We start from the raw sequence: 22,895 nt of genomic DNA, 5'->3' as shown, positions 1-22,895 counted from the left end.
AAAGCCCAGAGGGCTGGGCGGTAGCGCAGTGGGTTAAAGCATAAAGTGGCGCAAAGCACAAGGACTGACTTGAAGATCCAGCCCTGGCTCCCCACATGCAAGGGGGTCACTTCACTGGTGGTGAAGCAGATCTGCAGGTGTCTATCTTTTTTTCCCCCTCTCTGTCTTCCTCTCCTCTCTTGATTTCTCTCTGTCCTATTCAACAATGATGACAGCAATAACATCAACAATAAACAACAAGGGCAACAAAAGGGAAAAAATAGCCTTCAGGGCAGTGGATTTGTAGTGCAGGCACCGAGCCCCAGCAATAACCCTGGAGACAAAAACAAACAAACAAACAAACAAACAACAAAAACACACACACACAAAACACCACTTTAAAAATATTTAAAGCCTGAACCAGATCTTTGTGAAATCTTGGACCCTAACCCCAGACATGTGCACCTAACATGGAGACCAGACATTAACCCCCCAAAAGCAGGAGGAACCCTGTTCCTGCTTGTTTACCTTCAGGGCAAACAGTAACTTGAGACCTACTCAAGATCCAAATCTGTTACTGCCAAAAGTCCCCTTCCAGTGGCTCCTCCTACTGTGTAAATATTCTCTCAGAGGAATAATTAGGTAGTTGATTAGAATGACACTCTATCCAACCCTTGCAATTTAGGATGTCAGTAAAGCAAAATTTTTTGCTTTACTTTCTTTGGCATCGGGCACTGGATCTCCTTCTTTGGCTTCACTTTCACTCCTTTGCTGAAAATGTTCCAAATTTCACTCCAGTTTAGAACAGAATACAAGTCCAGGTCTTAGCTGCATGGTCTGATAGACTTGTATATTTCACCCCCCTCCCCACCACCCCCCTTGGGGCATGTTGCTCTCCACTGCCTCTGTGCTAGAGGCACTCTGATCTCCTCTCTGTTCTAAAATGCCAAGCTTCCCACCACAGGAACTTCGTTCTGCAGTTTCCTCTACCCAGAATAACTCATTACTCTGGTAGTCGATTGCCTTCTTATCCTGAGTCTCAGCTGGAAAATCTTAGAGTCCTCACATGTAGGAAAGCAAATATCTGCCACCCTCAAAAGATGCCTTTAGTAGGAGGTTGATTTTTTTAGCAAGGGGTTCTAAAAGCAGAAGGGTGGCTGTCTTTGAAAAAATATGTGGTGCACAGTGGCTAAACCACTGGACTTAGAAACATGAGGCCCCTAGTTCAACCTTTCACATTGCATATTCCAGAATAGTGCTTTGGTTCTCTTTCTCTCTCAGATAATTAAATAAATAAACAAACAAACACCCCCCCCCCCCAGCACAGCTCAGCTCTGGTGGTGCTGGGGACAGAACCTATGGCTTTGGAGGCTCAGGCATGAATGTCTTTTGCAGAAATATTATGTTGTCGTTCTCCCCCCCCCAACACACACACACAACTCCTTCTTAAAAATTCTCTTTGTTTATTTATTGGATAGAGACAGCCAGAAACCTAGAGGGAAAGGGGTGATAGAGAGGGAGACACCTGCAACACGATCCTACCACTCATAAAGTTTTTCCCCTGCAGGATCTGAACCTGGGTCCTTGCACGATGTAACATGTGTGCTCAATCAGGTGCACCACCACCCAATAGTTGCCCCCTTTCCCCAACTCTTTAAAAAAATGCAAAGACATTTAATGGACAAAGAAAGATCTCTCTTAAGGGCATGTCCCTCACTATGCAGAGACCCAATGAACTCATTTCTTTAATGGAACAACCAGGATTTACAGCTGCAAGCCTTTGTCCTGTTCACCTTCTTAGTGGAGCTCCCCCTTCTCAATATTTTCTGCTTTAGCTCAGTCTACTTAAAGACTGCCTCTGGGACCACGTGGTGGAGTTTCTCAGCCTTGGGAGGTTACTCCCATGGACGTAGGAGGGACAGATGTCATCACGAAACTTCCTTTCATTTTTTTTTTTCTTCTCATTCGTCTGTCTGATAAATATGTGACTATTTAACTCTGAAGAACACAGGGGGCACACAGTGATTTTCTTTGCACCTGACATATCACCCTGTCAGATGCCAATCTCCTGTTATCCCCCTGTGCTCAGTTGTCTCTTTCCTGTCAACCCAGGGTTTCCTACTGCATTTCATGCTCAGTGCTTGTTCTTCTTTTCCTTCTCGCTAGAGGGTCACTGTGAGAGCACCAGTACCCCGGGCTTCCTGCACGGAACCTGGAGGGAAAAAGCCCTGCCTCCACCTGGAAATAGTGGTCTCACGAGTGACATTCTGCTCACTAGAGGATTCTTCACAGAGCTCCTCAGAAAACAGCTATGACACCAGATGCCCTGCAAGTCCTTTGCCCAAAGTGTGGGCCTCGGTTGTCTGGGTTTCCTGATTGTCTAGACCATTTACCCTCCAGCGACTCCCCGCCCATCGGTCCCCCAGGAGGGCTACAGAGCTTCTCCACCCACCTGCCGCCTAGGCGGATCATCATTGGCCGTCGGGCCCCGGAGGGCGGGACGTTCTCGTCAGCCACTACTGGTCTAAATGAACGTCACTCAGCGGAGCGCCTAGAGAAGCCAGCCCAGTGAGGTGGCCTCAGAGGGGAGGCTCGTTCTCGGAGGATCTGCGATTGGCTGGAAGAGCACACAGTGCTCGGCCTTCCCAGCAAGGATAGGACGGGACTGCCGTCAGTCAGCCGGAGGCGGTGTCTCATCTACCCCAAGCCCTCTGGCCAGCAAAGCACCGAGTCTTGTGGGTGGAGGAGTCAGTTGCACTGCTGGCTGCGGGTCCCACCCGGGCGAGAACCGCGCCTACCGGTCCGACAGCCCTCCCCGCTCTCCGCCAGCCGACCCAAGGCTTGCCGGGGTCCCCGGGAGGTAAGAGGCTCGGAGATGCGCTCTGTGGATTCCTGCAAAATGGTTCGAAGGGCGGGGCGTGCCCGACACCCGGAGGGAGAGGAGAGGGGTGCGGCTCCCTTGGCCTTGAGCGTGACCATAGGCGGGAGGCGACAGCAGACCCAGTGGGGTGGGCCCGCGAGGGGGGCAGGGGAGTGTGCCCGGAAGGGAGGCAGCGCTGCCTGCTCCCGGGATCCCGTGGCCCGACCCGCGTGGCCCTGTCGGAGCCCTGGGCGCGAGGATGCTGCAGGGTCAGCCCGGGGAGAGGGAGCCGTGGCGGCTCCGGGTACCGGCGGCCCAGGGTGCGGGGACCCGCCCTCTGCTCTGCAAGCTTCCTGCGGTGCTCCGCTCCTCAGCTGTCACTCCCGGGAGCCCCGCTTGAGACCCTCCCCCCACCCCCCCGCACAGGTCAAGGACGAGTGAGGTCTCCAGGGGGTCCTGGAGAGAAGGATGATGAGCCTGGGGTGGTCCTGATCTCAGCGCCCGGGTTTGCTTTGCCATCTGGAGGCCTTGTGAGTAGGGCGCCTTATTTCAGCCATGGCTTTCTGCAAACTGTTTCTATGGCGGTGACGTGGAGGAAGCTTTCGGTGGGGAATGTTAGAGCAAAGGTGGGACAAGGTGCTGGTGGTGTGGTGCCAAGGAAAATGAAAGCTCTTCTTAGATAAAGTTTGCAAGTACAGAGTTAGAATCGAGTCTGTGGCTTGTGTCAGTAGCAGCGAAATTATTTTGAAGGCTAGCTAACCCCCCCCCCCCACCCCACACACACACACATTCTTTTCTCTCTGCTCACCCATCCAAGTCTGTGTTCACACCACAACTCAGAGGAGTCTTTTGAGTTTCTTGTGATTTCTTATCTCCAGCAGACTAGTGAGAAGATTCTCTTTCCTTTCCTCCTAGCCAAGTTAAACACACACACACACACACACACACACACACACACACACACACCGCTAGATGTCCTGCAGTGCAGTTTTTCATGTTGCTAAACAATCTGAGTTTGGGATACAATTTTTTAAAATATTTATTTATTCTCTTTTGTTGCCCTTGTTGTTTTATTGTTGTAGTTATTATTGTTGTCATTGTTGGATAGGACAGAGAGAAATGGAGAGAGGAGGGGAAGACAGAGAGGGGGAGAGAAAGATAGACACCTGCAGACCTGCTTCACTGCCTGTGAAGCGACTCCCCTGCAGGTGGGGAGCTGGGGGCTCGAACAGGGGCCCTTAAGTCGGTCCTTGTGCTTTGCCCGTCTCCCAGGATACAATTTTTTTTTAATTTGATACAGATAATTTGATTTAAGAATGTTAAAACTACCTTGTGCTTTTGCTGTAGAGTGTACTGAGGGGAAGATCCCTGAGTACTCCTTTATAATGGGCAGATCTGCCTGTTTTCATGGGACTGTTTTTGCTAGAGGGCTACTGCAGTTCAATGTTGCTGGTCCTTGGAACTCTCAGGGAATTCTGGCATGGGCTTCCAATGATGACAGCAGACTGCCCTTTTGACCTGCTTTCAACAGTCAAAGCAGCCTTCCAAGTACACCCTCTGCCAAGGGATTGTGCCTACCTCCCTCTTCTAAAAATATATTTGGGACAGCTCTGAAGTGTTCTTACTTTTGAGAGATTTCAAAGTGCGAGTAAGATGAAAATGTCAAATTAGGATGGTTGGCTGGGCTTCTTCTATTCACTATCCCCCACGTTTTCTTTTGAAATCTGGTGTGAACTCAGTTCACTGCCAGCCAAATGTATTTCCTTTCCTGCTGCTGTTCACTTGCCTTCTAAGGCCCAGGATGTGGGTTTTCACAGGCAATCTCATGTGGGATCTCTCCACTTATTCCTGTGGTGGCTCCTTATTGCCATTATAACCCTTTTTGCTGAGATCACTTTTCTACCCCCAGTAAAAATTGTGGCTCAGTGCCCAACTTTATTCCCTTGTCTGTGGATGAGTTTCACTAATGCATGGAGGAGGAGGAAGATGGGGAAGCGGGATGTGGTCACACCAGTCAGTGAGAATTGATTAAAAAAAAAAAAGGAAAGTGTTTTTAGATTGATTTATTCACAACATGTAAAAACATAAATGTTTGTGTGCATTCCTGCAGTAAAAATTCATGTGATTAAAATAAAATTGTGCAAAAAAAGAAAAATCAGCCTGTGAGCTATACATTTTTGTTCTGGTTGGGAAATAAAAGGAATTCCAAAAACAGTTTGACATAGTTAAAAGATTATCCTTTTTTTTTTCTTTTAAAGATTTAGGTTGCTTGTGTAGCAGATATACATGTGATTACCTGTAACTAACTTGTATATTAGGTCTCCTATCAAGTCATCTGTTTCCACTTTCTTGTTTCATAGGCTGTGAAGTTCATCTTTCTTAGTAGAAGGTGGTATGTGACATAATGTGTTCTGTGTCCATGGTTCATTTATCTTTTTCTCTGACATTGTTATGTCTCCAGAGGACTTTCAAGCAGGAATTCTTTCATCCCTTTGACTCTTTGCTTCCTTCAGTGCTATGGGGCCTGGGCCTGAACCTGGGTTGAACAGGTGACAAAGCATCACACTATCCAAGTGAACTATTTTGTTGGCCCCATTCTCTCTTTAATACTTTATTTATTTATTTGTTGGACTGAGACAGCGAGATATTGAGAGGGCAAGGGGAGAGGAAGCTTTCCCCCTGCAGGTGGGGACCAGGGGCTTGAATCTGGGACCTTGGCCCTGTAATGTGTGCACTTAACCAGGTGTGCCACCACCTGAATGAATGAGAGACATCACAGCAGTGCTCAGCTCTGGCTTATGATGATGCCAGGGATTGAACCTGTGACTGTGGAGCCACAGGTACGAAAGGTTTTGCAGTAACCATTATGCTGTCTCTCCAGGCCCATTCTCTGCAGGTCCAGTTTCGGGGCTTCTCTTGGCGATGTATAACTGAGGGAGCCCCTTTCTCTCTTTTCTGTGCAGTCTCATACCACCACTCCAATCCTGCGCCCCCCCTGCGCCATGTGCACGGCGGCACTGCTGAGCCTGGCCCGGGGCAGTGGCAGCCAGGTGCCCAGGCGGGCACTGCTGCGGGGGCTGCTGCTGCAGGAGGAGCGCCGGGTGCCAGCCGCCGGCCTCAGCGGCCCGTCGGAGCTCCGGTGCTCGCGCTTCGACCCTGATGGCAGTGGGCGCCCTGCCACCTGGGACAGCTTCGGCATCTGGGACAACCGCATTGATGAGCCCATCCTGTTGCCGCCCAGCATCAAGTATGGCAAGCCCATCCCCAAGGTCAGCCTGGCCAACGTGGGCTGCGCCTCGCAGATCGGCAAGCGGCGCGAGAATGAGGACCGCTTCGACCTGGCGCAGCTGGCTGACGACCTGCTCTATTTCGCCGTGTACGATGGGCATGGCGGGCCCGCGGCCGCAGACTTCTGCCACAGCCACATGGAGCAGTGCATCCTGTACGTGCGGCCCAGGAACCTGCCCCATGCCATGCTTGCATGGAGCCCTTTGTGCCACAGGCTAACAGCTATATGCTTGGATTTTTTAATTGTTTTTTTTTTTTTTTTTTTTTTTTTGGCTACAGACAGAGAGAACTTGATAGGGGAGGAAGAGAGAGAGAGAGATGGAAGAGACACCTGCAGCTCTGCTTCATCGATTAGAAAGTTTTCCCCTGCAGGTGGGGACCAGGGATTTGAACCCATGGTCGTTGTGCATGGTCAGTTGTGTGATGAACCGGGTGTTCCACTGCCTGGCCCATTTATTATATCTTATTTATTTGTGTGTTTGTTTTTACCAGAACCCTGCTTAGCTCTGGTTGATGGTGGTGCTGGGGAATGAACCTGGGAGCTCAGAGCCTCAGGCAGGAATGTCTTTTGCAGAATCATCATGCTATCTCCCCAGGCCTATTTGCTCTTACTATTCGCATTGCTGAGATGTGCTTACTTTAACACAACTCGGGACCCCACATGCACAGATAAAAGGGACACTAGTGCAATTGTGACTTTGCAGCTCCATGTTGAAGCTTTGACTTTTTGGCTGAGACTTTTATTGACTTCATTTCATTATTATTACTATTTTAAAATATCTATTTTTTACTAAGATGCTTTTTACATTTTATTTATTTTGTTTTATTGATAGGAGAAATTGAGAGGGACGGGGTTAGATAGTGAGGGAGAAAGAGAGACACCTGCAGCACTACTTCACCATTCCTGAAGCTTCTTCCCTGCAGATGGGGACTGGGGGCTTGAACTCTAGCCCATACACACATTTGTGTGCTGACCAGGTGGACCACCACCCAACCCCTATTTGTTTTTATTCTATTGTATAGAGACAGAGAAATTGAGAATTGAGAAATTGATGGTGGTGCTGGGAAAAGAGAAACACAAAACTGCTTCATCACTCATGAAGTTTCCCTTATTCACGTGGGGACCAGGGGGTTTGAACCCATGTCTTTGCACACAGTAATCTGTGTGCTGAACCACATGTGCCACCATCCAACCCCTGTTTTATTTTTTCATTATTTACTGAGAAAGACCAGAGTATTGCTCAGCTCTGGTTTATGGTTGTACGGGGGGATTGAACCTGGGTCCTCAGAGCCTCAGGTATGGAAGTCTTGCATAGACACTATGGTGTCTTCCCAGCCCCTTATTTTTATTTTATTGGACACAGGCAGAGAAATCAAGACGGGAAGAAGAGATAGAGAAGGAAAGACACTTGCAGCATCCCTTTTCTTTAATAGAGGGTGAGACAGAGATAGAAAATGAGAGAGAGAGTCTTGCAACACTACTTCACCTCTTGTGAAGCTTTCTCCCTGCAGGTGGGAACCAAGGGGCTTGAACCTGGGTTCTTGCTCATGATAATGCGTTTGCTCTACCGGATGTACTACCACTTGGTCTCGGGGCTAGTCTTTTAAGGATTCTCACTTGGGCTTTTATTTTATTGTCCTTAGAAGCTATCCTCCCTCTGTGCCTGGTTCTTCTCCACTTTGATCTGGTTACTTGTAAGTGTCTAAAAGGGGAGCCATGGGGATCCTTTGTCTGGGGTGGCTATGCTAGCTAGAGGGACTGGAGGCAGATGGAATCAATTGTAAAATGATTTCTTGGGACTCTTTTCTTCCCACCAAGGGATTTGCTTCCTAAAGAGAAGAACTTGGAAACAGTGTTGACCTTGGCTTTTCTAGAAATAGATAAAGCTTTTTCAAGACATGCACAGCTATCTGCTGATGGTAAGTAGAGCAGTCACTTTTCTTGGGCGCATGAAGAATTGGGGGAGGGATTTAAAATGGAATCAATCTAGGTCTTGAAGTGGTAGGATTTTCAGTGTAAGCTTATTTGCAAGGATGCATATGTTGATTTTTCTATAAGGAGTTGCCTTGGTTGCTGTTTGCATACTAAACTCATGTTATGCTTCATTTTTCTTTTTTTTAACCAGAGCACTGCTCAGCTCTGGCTTATGGTGGTGCAGGGCTTTGAACCTGGGATTTTGGAGCCTCAGGCATGAGAATCTCTTTGCATAACCATTATGCTATCTACCCCTGCCCTCTCTCTCTCTCTCTTTTTAAAGTCAACTGTACTGGAAAATTTCTCATTATTTGAGGTTCCAACTGGTTTATCATATTGACTTTCATTTTTTAAAGTGTTTCAAGAAAATGTTAACCTGTTTGATTTTTTGCTTTATGGATAAGATGTCCATACTGTAAGAGGGTGTGTTGGTTTGGGCTTTTTAGATGAACTACAACAGATGAGCAAATACTGAGATGCACTTCAAGGTAATTTCCTCTAGCTCAGGATGATAGTTAGTTGTCCAGACAAGAATAGTGGTGATTGGTTCTAGAAAGGAAAAGACAGTGGCTTAAATGCGCTAATTTGATAAGGAATAGATTTCTTTTTTCTTCTGAAAAAAACAAAACAAACCTGTTTTGGTGACTTTCCTGTTGCTAACTAGTAACACTTGTGGGTTTTTTTTTTTTGTGTGTGTTAACCACAAAGGCCAGGCAGCTAAACTGAAAACTGCGTATACTCTAGGCCCTTAAATCTGAAAGGAAAATGCTTCTGATCTTGACTAAAATTATCCAGAGCATTTTAGGACAATGTAGCTAAATGCTTTCTGGTTGGCAAGCCTGAATATCTTGCTCCCAGAGATAATCTTAGAAACAAATGCAAGGCACACAAATATGTGAGAGAGACCTAGGGACTGATCAGAAAATGAATCGAGCTTTAATATTCATTTGTGTCCGATTCTTCCCTTAGCTTAGAGGAGGTCAGAGGGCACCACAGCACCGTCATATTCACACTTTTCAGCTGGAGGTTGTGGGCATGGAGGTAGATTCGACTTATTTCACAGATGAGGAACTGGAATCAAGAGATAGAGGCCAGTCTTAGAGTTAGGGCTGGGCTCCCCTGGCATTGATTCGGCCTTGTTCCTGGGTATATGTGTAATGAGGATTAGAGAGGCTGCAGAAAGACTCCATAAGCTGATATATATATATATATGAGAGATCCAGAACATCACTATGGTAAATAAGATGTCAGGGACAGAACCCAGTACCTTATGAGCTTTTTAATATTTATTAATGATTCATTTATTGGATAGAGACAGAGAGAAACTGAGAAGGAAGGGGGAGATGGAGAGGGAGAGAAAGCAAAGAAGAGATACGCATGGCCCACAGACATATGCAGAAATGCTCTAATTCACTCACCACTAGAGAAATGCAAATTAAAGCCACATTGGGATACCACCTTGCACCTGTAAGAATGACCTTCATCAACAAAGCAGGATAAGATAAATGTTGGAAAGGATGTGGAGAGAAAGGAACACTGCTGGTGGGAATGCAAAATGGTACAACCATTATGGAAAACAGTATGGAGAATCCTTAAGCAAATACAGATGGAAATACCTTATGACCCAGCAATTCCACTCCTAGGCATTTATCCAAAAGAGATAATACCCCTAATTCGAAGGGATATATGCACCCCCCATGTTCATAGCCACATTATCCACAATAGCAAAAATTTGGAAGCAACCAAAATGCCCCCCCACAGATGACTAGTTAAAAAAGTTATGGGACATACACTCAGTGGAATACTACTCAGCAATAAAAAGATGAATTTACATCCTTTGGGATAAAATGGAGAGGGAGAGAAAGAGAGAAACTTGCAGCACTGCTTCCCTGCTCCAGAAGCTTCCCCCTGGCAGGTGGGCACTGGGGGACTTGAACCTTGGTCTTTGATGCGGTAACATGTTTATTCAACCGAGTGTGCACCGTTTGGCCCCCTAAGTTTATTTTAATGCCACCAGAGTGAGGCTTGGTGCCTGCCCAGCTCTACTGTTCCCAGTGGCCATTTTTACATTTTCATTTTACTGGTGAGAGACAGAGGTCAAAATGAGTGAGACAGAGAGGAGAGATACCTGGAAAACTGCTCCATGCACAGTGAAGCTTCCCCCCACCCCAGCAGGGTGAGCTACTACCAAGCCCTTCCATGAGGTTTTTATTTTATTTTACTTAGTTATCTATTTTTCTTTACCAGAGCACTGCTCAGCCCTGACATATGTTGGTAGCAAGAATTGAACCTGGGACCTTGGGGCCTCAGGCATTTTGTATAAACACTATGCTTTTCTGCCTTTTATTTGACAGCCTCGCCACGGCATGCCTGAGAAAAGCTCTAGCTCTCCAGTGGCCAGTCTCTCTCAGCTCAGGGGTTTAATTTTCCCTATTGGTCAATCCAGCCTATTTTCTCTCCTTTGTTCCTTTGGACTTTTTCTCCCTCTAGCTGGCCCTTTACCTAATGAAAATAGGGGATTGAGAGAGTGTAACACTATTTTACTCTAACTCTTCAAACAAGCAGACAATTTTAAATTCTTATTCCTAAGGGGTAAAAAACACAAGAAGGGCATTCAAATATTTTGTTACAGTTTTGCTTTCAGAGCTCTGGATGTCCCTTGGATTTCCTTTCTCCTCCTCCTCATCTTCTTCCTCCACTCTTTCTCCTCTCCCTCCCCTCCTCCTTAAAATACTTTATTTATTTAATGAGAGGCATAGAAAGATATGTAGAGAGAAAAACCAGAACACTGCGTAGCTGTGGCTTTTGTTGGTGCTAGGGATTAAACCTGGGACCTCAGAACCTCAGATATGAAATTTTTATGCAAAACTGTTATGCTGTCTCCCTTTTCATTCACACCCAAGTGGCTTTGCTGCCCACCATCTTGATGGTATCTTGTAGCCAGGCAGTGTGAGCAGTGCTGTGTAGACAGTTTCAGCTTGCTTGGCTGGGTTTCCAGAAGAGAGTATTCAAGAATATCATGGGAATGTGGTCAGTCATCAAAGCCAAGAATCTTTCATGGATCCAGTCAACCCCCTTTGCAAAGGACCTAACTAATTAAGATGCTTAGAACAAGATAGGCTGGGTGTAAACTAGAGAACCCCTTTCATTTAATGAAGAATGAATTATAATTAAAGGGGACTTTGAACTTAGGGAGAGACTTTGCTGAAGTGGCCTACCTACCTTCAGAGAAGCTCTCTATAGATGCCTTTGTCTCACAGACATTTGTGCAAAGATATTAGTCATAAAATACAAATAATTTCTAATAGTAAAATTTGGAAATGGATATATATGCTGTTTCATGCTTTGAGGAAATCATCCCAGGTGAAGGAACTCCACAAATGTTTGTACAGAACTGATCTCCCTTGCCTACATTTTCTTACAAATTTTAGCATCTTTATTTCTTTGCTCACCCTATAACCCAGTTAACTAAATGATTCATGTAATATATATACCTTAGTGAGTTATCACTTAGGATGAATTTGAATTTTTTCTTGGTCACCAGGGCTTTGGGTCTGCATGATGTCATAGCTCCCAGAGGTACCCCCCTATGCTTTAATCTGAAATAGAAAGAAACAGAGGGAGAGGGAGGGAGAGAAAGAGAGGTGAAAAAAAGACCACTCCACTACTCATGAAGCTTCCCCTGCACCTGACACTCTCAGCTGGTGCCAGGGACTCAGTCTTCACCACCTGCTATGGTATCACTCTGACACATGAACTATCTCCCAGCCCCTGGATTTGATTTTTAAGTAGAGAAAACTTGCACTGAGTTAAATTATAGGAATCAATTGCCCCAGATACATTTCCTGTTTTAAGTGGGAGGTGTGACCCTTGGTCATGCATGACATATTAGCTTTTCTAAGAGAGAAAGTGAAAGTGAAATATTCTCATCTTTTTGTGACTTCAGAAGTGTCACATCTGCACAAGGCACTTCGGATTTATCCCAGTTGCATTTTAACTGTTTACTGGTTTAGCTTGATCTGGGAGTAAGTGAAGGAAAAGAAAATCAGAATGCCCACTTGTCGTGGTCCGGGAGGTGGCGCAGTGGATAGGGCCCTTGACTCTCAAGCGTGAGGTCCTGAGTTCAAGCCCCGGCAGCACATGTACCAGAGTGATGTCTGGTTCTTTCTCTCTCTCCTTCTATCTTTCTCATCAATAAATAAATAAAATCTAAAAAAAAAAAAAAAAAAAAAGAATGCCCACTTATCAAGAAACAGCAAAAATCTTGCCTTAAAGGTTAAGCCACCTCATATTTTTGTTCATTTGTTAAGACATTTTAAATGTACACTATTTTCATCAGCATTTTTTTTTTTTTTTAATATTCAGTTAGTACTAGTCATGTGTCTGTTTATAATTAGTGCACCAGCCAGTAAATTCAGATGACTTCCCATTTGCCTGCTGCTGATAAGGGAATTATCACTTTAAACAAGCTGGTAGTAGATAATTTATTGTTATTATTACTTTAATTTATTTTTTTACTGGAGCATGACTCAACTCTGGCTTATCATGGTAACTGGGATTGAACCTGGGACTTCTGATTCTCTAGCACGAAAGTCTTTTTTGCATAGCCATTATGCTGCTTCCCTGAGAATTTAGTTTCTGTCCTATTAACACTTGAAAGTGTTTCTCAATCACATATGGTTTGAAGCCATGGAGCTCCTCCCGAAGATAAGTGGATCAACAAGAGACTCGCTTTGACTTTCTAAATGGGCAATGGTGACTGCATTGTGAGTCGCCTTGGGATCTTCCATGTTGATTGTATTCCATGATTTCTTCAGGGAAGAATTAAATTGCTATGTCAACAGCAGAGGAAAAATAATGATTTTGAGCACTCTTTGGGGCAAAAGAAAAAAAAAAAAAGCGGGTAGCTTTGAAGAGATACTCGTATTACGTTGTTACTGCTTCAGATCATTCCTTTGATTTCTCGTCTTCTTGAATCAGACTTCCTGGACACCCATATTACTTACTGCATGCTGAAGTTGCTGGTGTAAACATGTTGTTGATGGGGGTGGGGTTACACTTGGAGAAGGACAGCTTTTAGTCTTTATGTTGCTGTTCAGAATCTTGATTTTTCTAGGGTGGAGGGTAGATAGCATAATGGTTATGCAAACAGACTCTCTTGCCTGAGGCTCCAAAGTCCCAGGTTCAAGCCCCTGCGCCACCATAAGCCAGAGCTGAGCAGTGCTCTGGTAATAAAAATAAAAAAATAAAGAAAGAAAGAATCTTGATTTTTCTTTTCATATGTGGACCTGCAACACTCGGGAGAAGAGAGAGCTGCATAAACACCTGTTTTGTCATTTATTTAAGATGATGAAGTAGGCAGTCAGGCTCAAGAGCCTTGAAAGCCTTATTTAAATATTTTAATCAATCTACTAAAGAAATGCCTTTTAGGTACTACAGCTGCTTGAAATACTATGAATAAATACATCACTTTTATATCTGGGATAGGAGGTGTTTTGACTCTTCTTGGTGTCTATTTAAATCGGAATAATTTGATGATATAGTGTAGCTCTCTAACAAGGTCTGGCTTACCAGGTATGGAAGCTGAATTCATTGCTACGCCCAAGAATCTTGTCATCTTTTGTTAGGGGACCAATTCTGATAAAACTATCCAATAAAATGTACAGTGTTTTTTGTTTGTTTTGTCGCCTTCAAGAAAGGTGTTGGTTTACTCTTCAAGATTGAATGATCTCGTGTGTGTGTGTGTGTGTGTGTGTGTGTGTGTACACATGTGTGAGTGCATGGGACTATGTAGGTGTGTCTGTTGCCACACATGTGTTTTGGTACAAATGCAGTTATCTACCATTTCTCTTACCTTGAGAAGTCACCCAGTTAAAAATGAAGAATACTGCTTTCTCTGTGATTAGGAAGGAAAGAAGGAAGGGAGGAAGGAAGGAAGGAAGGAAAAAAGGGAAGGAATCTTGCAACAAAATGCCATCAACATGGGCAAGCTAACTTTTGAAATCACTGATTTGGCATCTCCTGAAAAGTACTGTCATTTGCTAGTGGAATTGTCACCAAAGTATATAAAACCCCTTCCCCTTATTTTGCAGCTTTTTCTCTGCCCTCCCCTGTGTTGCAGGTTTGTAATGTTTGAGCACAATCCCCCGGGTGAATTTCCTATTTGCCTCTGTGTGTGTTATTTGTAGCAGAGAACTGTGCCTGGGCAGCAGCCCTAGACCTGGAGCCCGTGGACCCTATATGCGGGGCTTCAGTGGAAAAAGAGATCTGCTTAATTTTGTCTCAGGTGAAGGAGTCCAGCGGTTCCTAGATTGGACTACTGGAAGGTTCCCACAGCTTCTTTGTCCCATTAGTTGAGATGACTTGCAGTAGACAATGTCCAGTGAGTGTTAAGAACTTCTTGAAAGATGTCTTCCTTGTATAGTTTGTCGACAGGGTCCAGAATGAGATCTTTTACATCCCTGTTAAGTGTTAAATGAAAACAATTTCTGATTTAACAATTGATGTTCTTAGCTGCTTGGCAAACCAGAATGAGCTGTTAGTTCTAGCTGTTAGAACTTCCTCATCCATCCTGTGGTTTTGGAACTGTAGATTGTAGGGTTGGGTTGTAAGAGTCTAAGCTTCTGTGTAAACAGAATAGTTGCCAGAGCCATGAAATATACACCAGACAGTTAAATCTGAATTTTTCACTTTTGGAAAATTTCACTTTTTTTGATGCAGCCTCTTAGACACTACTTTTTAATGAGCTGTTGGGAACAATTTAAACCACATACTAAACTCCTAGGAGAGATAGTTCATGTTTTCATGTATGAAGCTTCAAATCTTACAAAAAGACTGCAGTGTAAAGATCCCTTTGTACAGTCTTTTAGGAAATTCAAGAGTTGGCATTTGTAATAGAAACATCACTGATGCTGATACTTACACCAACCCATTTGTGTCATACAGTTAAACTGTGTTATACAGCAGCGTATACATGCTGCTGTTTGCATTGCTAAGATATTACTTTGGCCTGACAGTTCCAAAATCAATGGATAAATGGGAAGCTAGTGCAACTATAGGTGTGCTTTCTTAATAAATTCAGCATGAGTATACGACACGAAATAGAGTTCATTCATGTTTTTTCACTTTATTTTCTGATTAAAGCAGGCATTTTAATACACTTACTGGAAAAAATAAATGCACATATATCTTTATAAATGTATTAGTGAGGTTTTTGAAATTATCTTTTTAGAAAAAAAGTGCAAAAAAATTGAGCAGCAATCAAGTCAATAGAAAGTCATCTTTGAGTGGTCACTTAAATGTTTAAACTTTTAAAAGAATCATTTTTACAACGATAATACCTGCTTTAATTAAGATATCTTTTTTCATTTTCTTCCACTTTGCTTTACTTTTTAGCTCACTTTTGGCAAGGCTCAATGCATCTTCAAAAACATCAGCAAGTGATACAAGAACACAGTGCAGACTGATCAGTAAGCCATAGAATAAATCAAAGGAAGACACAAAAACACAGTCTGCTTTGCGTAGATGAAACGGTGGCCTTAAGCCAAGTAACGTCTAATTATATTTGTTAGCAGAGAAAATGAATATTCCTGGAATGTTCTGGAACCAGAACATGACTGGAGCAGTAGTACCTGATACCACCATTCTGCATTTGGAAACAGAATGATTGTTTTGAACCCTTTTGGAGCCAGGCTGGCTGGCTATTGATATATATTCATATGGGAAGCTTGAATGAAGTTCACTCCCGGCTCTTCCAAATGTTCCACTAATATTACATTAGATGACTTTATGTTGTGTCTGACAAAGCAAAGAGAAAGCAGAAAAGACCTTGACAATTTTAAGGGGTTTGTAAAATGAAAACAATGGCAGAAAGAAAGACTATGGAATAGAGGCCTTGAAGAGCAAACAGGATGCCTGGTATACCTTGCTGATCTTGCCAGCTGGTGCTACTTTGACACAACAGGAGTCAAAAATGCAAGAGAAGCCTACTGGGGCCATATTGCAGATAGCTCAGCTTGTCCACTCAGCTTAATCTGCCCTGCTATATTCACCAGTTTTACCAGTTAGCAATTCCAGTCTGTGTATGAACTCACTTGTTGTTTTAACAAGTACAAATCTGCTCTGCTCATAGTACTGATAGAGGCCATTTGGAGCCAGTGATGTGCTTTATTGAGCAAATCATGTTAGAATTGTTCTCACTCTTTGCATGGAGCCTTGTTAATGAATCAAATGCCTCTTTCTCTGCATGCTGCCACTGACCCACCTCATCTGTGTTTTACTTGAGTAGCTCTACTTTAATTAGAGTGATTCCATTCAGTATTTGTTTAATCTGCTTGTGTTCTATTTTGCCATAAAAAAAAAAAAATAACCTCACTGCTCGATGGCCGGTGACTGACTTGTCATTACAATGCCCGCAGCAACCCTGCTGACATCAGGGACCACGGCCACTGTCGCCCTGTTGAGGGATGGCATTGAACTGGTGGTGGCCAGTGTGGGGGACAGCCGGGCTATCTTGTGCCGGAAAGGCAAAGCCATGAAGCTCACCATTGACCACACTCCAGAAAGAAAAGATGAGAAAGAAAGGTATGGAATTTTGTGTCACGTGTTGAAGTGTAACTGGACCTTGAGTTTTTCCTCTTCCTATTTATGTATGTATTTACCTTGTATTAAGACAGAAAGAAACTAAGAGGGGAGTGTGAAATAGAGAGAGAGAAGAGACACTTGCAGACCTGCTTCATCATCTGTGAAGCTGCCCCCTTGCAGGTGGGGAGTATGGGCTTGAACCCAGGGCCACAATTGTGCACTGTAATGTGTGTGCTCAATTGAGCCAACCCTAGCCAGCCGATCTTTTCATTTTTCTAACAGCCACAGCTGTGCAGCCCCTACCCTCCCTTGCACCTTTCCCTGGGTCTGTGGCCTGTTCTCCCTGGGGTGACAGCCTGTCTTGTGTCTCCTACTTGCCCAGGATCAAGCGCTGTGGTGGCTTCGTGGCCTGGAACAGTGTGGGGCAGCCACACGTGAACGGCAGGCTCGCCATGACCCGGAGCCTGGGCGACGTAGATCTGAAGACCAGTGGCGTGATAGCGGAGCCTGAAACCAAGAGGGTCAAGGTACACAGGGGCTCCTGCGCGCTCAGCTCAGCTCATCTTGGGGGTCAGGCTCATGAGTGGATGATAGGTTGTCACTAGCTGCGGGTTTTTTTGGAGACTCAGCTGAAGCCTAAAGGCTGTTTTTTTTTTTTTTTTTTTTTTGGTAGATTGAGGGCCTCACACATGTATCATTTCACTGCCCTGGGATGCTGTCTCCTTCAGATGTGTCTGGAGAGAAAGAGTCAGAGAGAAGGAGAGACCCCAGAGCTCACCTGGATGCTCTAGTAGTCCCCATGTGCAGCTGGAGTCTAAGCTGGAACCCTGTGCCTAGCAAGGCAGGCACTGTACCCAGTGAGATTTGGGCTTGACCCCCTAAAAGACTTTGACAGAAAGACAGACACTCTCCAGAGAAAATAAGGATTCCCTCCCTGGTGGAATATATGATGACATGCTCAGCTTTTGTTGTTGCCCCCTGCTCTGGAGCTCTGAGAGAGCCACCCTGATCACTGTTTTTCCTTGCGTGTTCCTCATCATCCTGAGACACCTCCACTTGGAAGCCACCCCTGATTTCCCTTTCCCCTGAAACTGTTGGAATATAGAGAATAATGGCTCTGCCTCTGTTCCTGTGATATCTCTTGCATGGTCATCATCAGTGCCCCATCACCCTGCACATCTCCCAGTATGTACCACATTGTGAGTGGGTTCCTCTCTCCAGCAGTTTCCCGGCACAGCCAGGTACAGACACATGTTTGTGAAGGGGCTGAATGGCTTCCTGTCTTAGCAGTACCCTGCTGAGCTCCACCCTTTCCAATAAGTCTGTTTGTTTGTTTGTTTGTTTGTTTATTTATTTTCACCAGGGTTGTCACTGGGGCTTGGTGCAGTGGTCATTTTTTCTTTTTATCTTTTTTTTTTTTTCCCTTTTCTCTTTATTTGATAGGACAGAAAGAAATGGAGAGGGGTGAGGGAGATAGAGAGGGAGAGAGACAGAGAGACACCTGCAGACCTGCTTCACTGCTTGTGAAGCTTCCATCCTGCAGATGGGGAGCAGAGGCTTGACTATGGGTCCTTCCTTGCACATGGTGACGTGTGTGCTCAAACAGGTATGCCATGCCTGGTCCCCTCCAACAAGTCCTCACATAGGGGCTGCCGCTCGCCAGACTGTGTCCAAAGTAGGTGCTGCTAGTCCTGTTAACTAACAGTAAATAAGCTAAGCACAGAGGGTCTCACAGCGGGTAGGCTGTGCAGAGAGAGCACCCCCCACTGTCCATCTTGCTGCTCTCCCTGCCCCCAGCACCCTGCATTCTCAGGCCTCTGCAGCGCTGCTAAGTAAAGAGCTAGGGCTGGTCCCCATCAGATGCCGCTAAGGTGGTGCCTCCTCCTGCCTCAGCCCCGGCCTGCCTGCTCAGAGACCCTGGGGGAGGCCGTTGGGAGTGAGCGGGCTGGCCCCTGACCCCATGCTTGGGTTCTGATTGCAGATCCACCATGCAGATGACAGCTTCCTGGTCCTCACTACGGATGGGATCAACTTCATGGTCAACAGTCAAGAGATCTGTGATTTTATCAGTCAGTGCCATGACCCCAACGAAGCTGCCCACGCGGTGACTGAACAGGTGACCCAGTGGAGTTGGGCAAAGGGGGCCAGGGTGGGGTGGACGGTGTGCAGAGTGTAGAGCCACAACTCCCAGTTGTGGCTTCAAGATCACTGTGACTTTCACACTTGACCCCATCATATTGACTTAAAAAAAAAATTTAATAAGTAAAATGAGTAGGGCAAAGAAATATGCCAAATTTCTTTCTCTGGGGGACTTTGCACGCATCCTGAAGTGTCTGACACTGGCAGCCTCAGTAGATCACACTGCTGCCCAAGGCAGTGCCACCAGCAACACTCATAAGGGAGCTCAGGAGACCAGCCCAGCGGCCTTCTCAGCTCACAGCTACTGTGGTGCCTGTTGTGCAGATGAGGGAAACTGAGGCGCAGAGGCTAAAAATTAGGTGATATACTTAAAAAAAAAAAAAAAAATCACAAAGCTGTTAAGGTACAGAAGTGTGCTTCCAACTGATAGACTTACTGCTTAACCATTAAATTCTACTGCTTCAAATAAATATCCAACACAGTTGTAAAAATATTTGTGTGTGTGTGCGCATGCACGCAAGGGAAACACTCCAAAAGGCATAAAGTTATAATTTGTGTTGCTGTGTCAGCTGGAGGTAAGATCTAGGATCTGAATAGTGCCCAGTGGAGAGCATGTTTAGGGCTGAGTTGTGGCATACCTGCCGGAGCACACATGTTATAGTGTGCAAGCACTTGGGTATGAGTCCCTGGTCTCTGCCTGTAGGGGGAAAGGCTTGTAAGTTGTGAAGCAGTGCTGCAGATGTCTCTCTTTATCTCTCTACCTCCCACTACCCTCCCAATTTATGATTGTCTCTATACAATAAATAAACATAATTAAAAAACAATAAAACAAGTTTGCTTAAAAAAAGAAAACATCTGTTAATGAAATTGGGAAGGTAGTTTTTTATTTTTTCTTCACCAGGGTTTTTGCTGGAGCTCTGCTGGTATTATGAATTCACTGCTCCCAGTGGCAGATTTTCCCCTTTTTTATTTTTTATGTTTTTATTTCTATTTTTTATTTGGCAGGACAGAGAAGTTGAAAAGGGAGAGGAGACAGAGAAGGAGAAAGATAGACACCAGCAGACCTGCTTCAGATGAAGCTTCCCCCTTGCAGTTGGGGAGCAGGGACTCAAACCCAGGTCCTTGCATCTGATGATATGTGTGCTTAACCAGGTACACCACTTCCCAGCCCCCAGGAAAGCAGTTCTTTTATGTTACCTCTTACTCGTCACTTTAGGCATACTTTTCATTCAAAAAACTACTTTTGCATTATCCAGTTTCTACCTTTTCAATTGCGGAGTCAAATTTGAACCAAAAATTTAAGTGCTTGCATTACAAAACAAACAAACAAACAAAAAAACCAATTTCTTATTCATTAATGAGAGAGGGGGGAGAGAAAACCAGGGTATTGCTCTGGCACATGGGGTGTGGGGGATTGGACTCAGTACCTCATGTATGAGAGTTCCACATTTCAGCCACTGCACCCTGTCCTGGGCTACTTTAAATGCTGATATAGTTAGTGAAGATGGGTGACCTTATTTCAAAAATAAAAATAGCTTTCCTTTATTTGTTTGATTGTAGATAGACAGGCATGAATCATTCACTTGGCTAATGGGAAATTAAGGAAATATACCCAGTTTCATGAATGAATATTTCTCTCCTGATCTTTACTGCCTGTGTGATGAAGTGTACTGATTGACTAGGGCAGTGACTCTTACAGTGACTGTGTGGTGTTCTGCTGCTTCCACCATTGACATACCACAATTCTCTTCACAGATCCCTACTCAGCAAAGTTAATGTTGCTTTTTTATATATTATAATGGGGCTGATGTTATATAATAAGTATGCTAGCATCTATCTGTGTGTGTCTGTTTCCTTCAGATATTCTCTTTTCTTTCTCTTTTTAAAATTTTTAAAAAAATATATTTATTTATTCCCTTTTTATTGACCTTGTTCTTTTATTGTTGTAGTTATTATTGTTGTCTGTCTTTGTTGTTGCACAGAACAGAGAGAAATGGAGAGAGGAGGAGAAGACAGGGGGGAGAGAAAGATAGACACCTGCAGACCTACTTCACCTCCTGTGAAGTGACTCCTCTGCAGGTGGGGAGCCGGGGGCTCAAACCGAGATCCTTACACTGATCCTTGTGCACTTTCTTTCTTTTTTTTTAATTGCCACCAGGATCATCACATGGGCTCAGTGCTGGTACTCAAAATCCATTGCTCCTGCCACCCAGTTTTTTTTTTTCTAATTTTTTTCCTATTTTACTCGATAGGACAACAATTGAGATTGGAGACAAAGATAGAGAGGGAGAGAGATAGACACCTGTAGACCTGCTTCACCACTCATGAAGGTCCACACACACACACACAGGTGAGGAGTAGGGGCTCAAACCTGGGTCCTTGCTTGTGGTAATGTGTTTGTTCAAACCATGTGTGCCACCACCTCCCCCTGCCCCCCCAGATATTATTTTCTAAGTTTAAATTCCAAAACGTAAAATTTCTAGTTAAATTAATAATGAATACACAATATTAGAAGGCTTGGCAGTGGTTACCATGCACAAGAGCCCAGGTTCAGGTCCCCAGTCCCCACCTGCAGAGGGAAGCTTCATAAGCTGTGAAGCAGTGCTGTAGGTTTCTCTCTCTCCCTCCTGCTCTACCGCCCTTCCCTCATAGTTTCTCTCTGTCTCAATCCAAAAACTTCTCTGAAGCTCTTTATATCAGATACGTAAGTGACTAGTAGCACCTGGTTGAGTGCATGTTACAATATGCAAAGAACCAAATTCAAGTCCCAGTGTCTTACCTGCAGGGGGGAAGCTTCAAACAGTACAATTGTGCTGCAGATCTCTCTCTCTCTCTCTCTCTTTCTCTCTGTCTCCCCTTCCTTCTTGAGTCCTCTCTGTTCTCTATCCAATAAATACAATTTCAAGAAGTAAAAAAATATAGCATAAATGCCATATGTGTGTGCATATGTGTATGTGTATATCAACCTTTTCCTTAGCAGAGACGCCCCTCAGTAGAGTCTGATTCTCTGTGTTCCCCCCTCCTCCCCGGCCCTGCAGGCTATCCAGTACGGGACTGAAGATAATAGCACTGCAGTTGTCGTGCCTTTTGGTGCTTGGGGAAAATACAAGAACTCTAAAATCAACTTCTCCTTCAGCAGAAGTTTCGCCTCTAGCGGACGCTGGGCCTGACTGCAGGAACTGGGAGTAATCTTCACTGTTAAGGAGAGAGTTAGGAGAAGTGCCTGTGACTCAGGGCACAGTCAGTGCATAAGCCAGTGTAAACTACATAACTGTTTTCTCTGACCACTTGCCATACTTATGTTCTGCTGTCCATATCCGGTGTGAACATCTGTGTGATTCAGCTACTGTGTGTGAGCAGATACAGAGTGGGTTTGGCATGCCCACTGAATGTTCGAGTTCTCCCTTGTCAAAACTCTTAGGCAGCTACGGGTTTCTCACAGTCACTTTTGCTTTTAACCCATTTGAACAGCTTCTTCTCTTTGAGCTTCTTAAGACTACTCAGGGGAGGCAGAGCTATGAGCAGCAGATTGCTTTCTCTCCTCTCTTGTCTCCTCTCCTCTCTTCTCCTCTCCTCTCCTCTCCTCTCCTCTCCTCTCCTCTCCTCTCCTCTCCTCTCCTCTCCTCTCCTCTCCTCTCCTCTCCTCTCCTCTCCTCTCCCAGATCAACTAGGAATACCAAAGGAGACCACCCGGACCGAAACAAGACAGGACTAGAATGACCACAGGAACCCAGTAAATCACCCGTGAGTACAAACACATGTGGCTGGTGACAGAGAGGAGAGAGGGGCCTAAGGAGAGATTAAGTGACTGCTAACAGTTCAGCAGTTTATCAGTTGAGACACCACCTCCAGTCTGCTCCACCAACAAGGGGACAGCTTAAGGGAGGAGAGGACTCTCCAGAGACTCACCAAGTGCAACTCTGAGTCTCCATTGCTACTACCCTCAGAATCTGGAGCAGCAACAGGGAGGGACACCAGGGGACAGAGATCTAACCGGGAAACTCAGGAGAAGACCTATACCTCGGTGGCATAGCTGAGGGGCTGTGAAAGTCTCTTTGCATAACCACCGGA

At 44.9% G+C, this 22,895-nt stretch overlaps 1 protein-coding gene and 1 long non-coding RNA gene across 4 annotated transcripts; both read left to right on the top strand.

Annotated features, from left to right (window-relative positions):
• The first annotated feature begins 2,655 nt into the window (after nucleotides 1-2,655).
• On the top strand, nucleotides 2,656-22,322 carry PPM1K (protein phosphatase, Mg2+/Mn2+ dependent 1K). Of its 3 annotated transcripts, XM_060187792.1 has the most exons (8): nucleotides 3,004-3,369; nucleotides 5,583-5,679; nucleotides 5,803-6,281; nucleotides 7,947-8,047; nucleotides 16,520-16,685; nucleotides 17,068-17,212; nucleotides 18,667-18,801; nucleotides 21,863-22,322. In XM_060187792.1, exons 2-8 carry the CDS (start codon nucleotides 5,599-5,601, stop codon nucleotides 21,992-21,994), a joined length of 1,239 nt encoding a protein of 412 aa, XP_060043775.1. In that variant the 5' UTR covers nucleotides 3,004-3,369; nucleotides 5,583-5,598; the 3' UTR covers nucleotides 21,995-22,322. The 3 variants fall into 3 exon arrangements, with proteins under 3 accessions (XP_007538499.2, XP_060043775.1, XP_060043776.1); XM_007538437.3 differs by lacking the exons at nucleotides 3,004-3,369; nucleotides 5,583-5,679 and adding an exon at nucleotides 2,656-2,839; XM_060187793.1 differs by lacking the exon at nucleotides 5,583-5,679 and having other exon boundaries at nucleotides 3,005-3,369.
• Nucleotides 8,054-12,455, top strand: LOC132537523 (uncharacterized). The gene is made up of 2 exons (XR_009548991.1): nucleotides 8,054-12,168; nucleotides 12,353-12,455. It is a non-coding gene; the product is annotated as an uncharacterized LOC132537523 (long non-coding RNA).
• Nucleotides 22,323-22,895: the final 573 nt, after the last annotated feature.

The sequence above is a fragment of the Erinaceus europaeus genome, chromosome 3 (genome assembly GCF_950295315.1).
Source record: "Erinaceus europaeus chromosome 3, mEriEur2.1, whole genome shotgun sequence".
Classification (NCBI taxonomy): domain Eukaryota; kingdom Metazoa; phylum Chordata; class Mammalia; order Eulipotyphla; family Erinaceidae; genus Erinaceus; species Erinaceus europaeus.
Note: the sequence above shows the minus strand (reverse complement) of the source record. Positions and strands in the feature narration are given on the sequence as shown.

What these genes read in the sequence shown, in the direction of transcription:
- PPM1K (XM_060187792.1), top strand. Translation starts at nt 5,599, where the DNA reads ATGAATGAGAGACATCACAGCAGTGCTCAGCTCTGGCTTATGATGATG. An exon ending in AGAAAAGATGAGAAAGAAAG is followed by an intron (nt 16,686 to 17,067) that starts GTATGGAATTTT and finishes CTACTTGCCCAG; the next exon opens with GATCAAGCGCTGTGGTGGCT. An exon ending in CCCACGCGGTGACTGAACAG is followed by an intron (nt 18,802 to 21,862) that starts GTGACCCAGTGG and finishes CCGGCCCTGCAG; the next exon opens with GCTATCCAGTACGGGACTGA.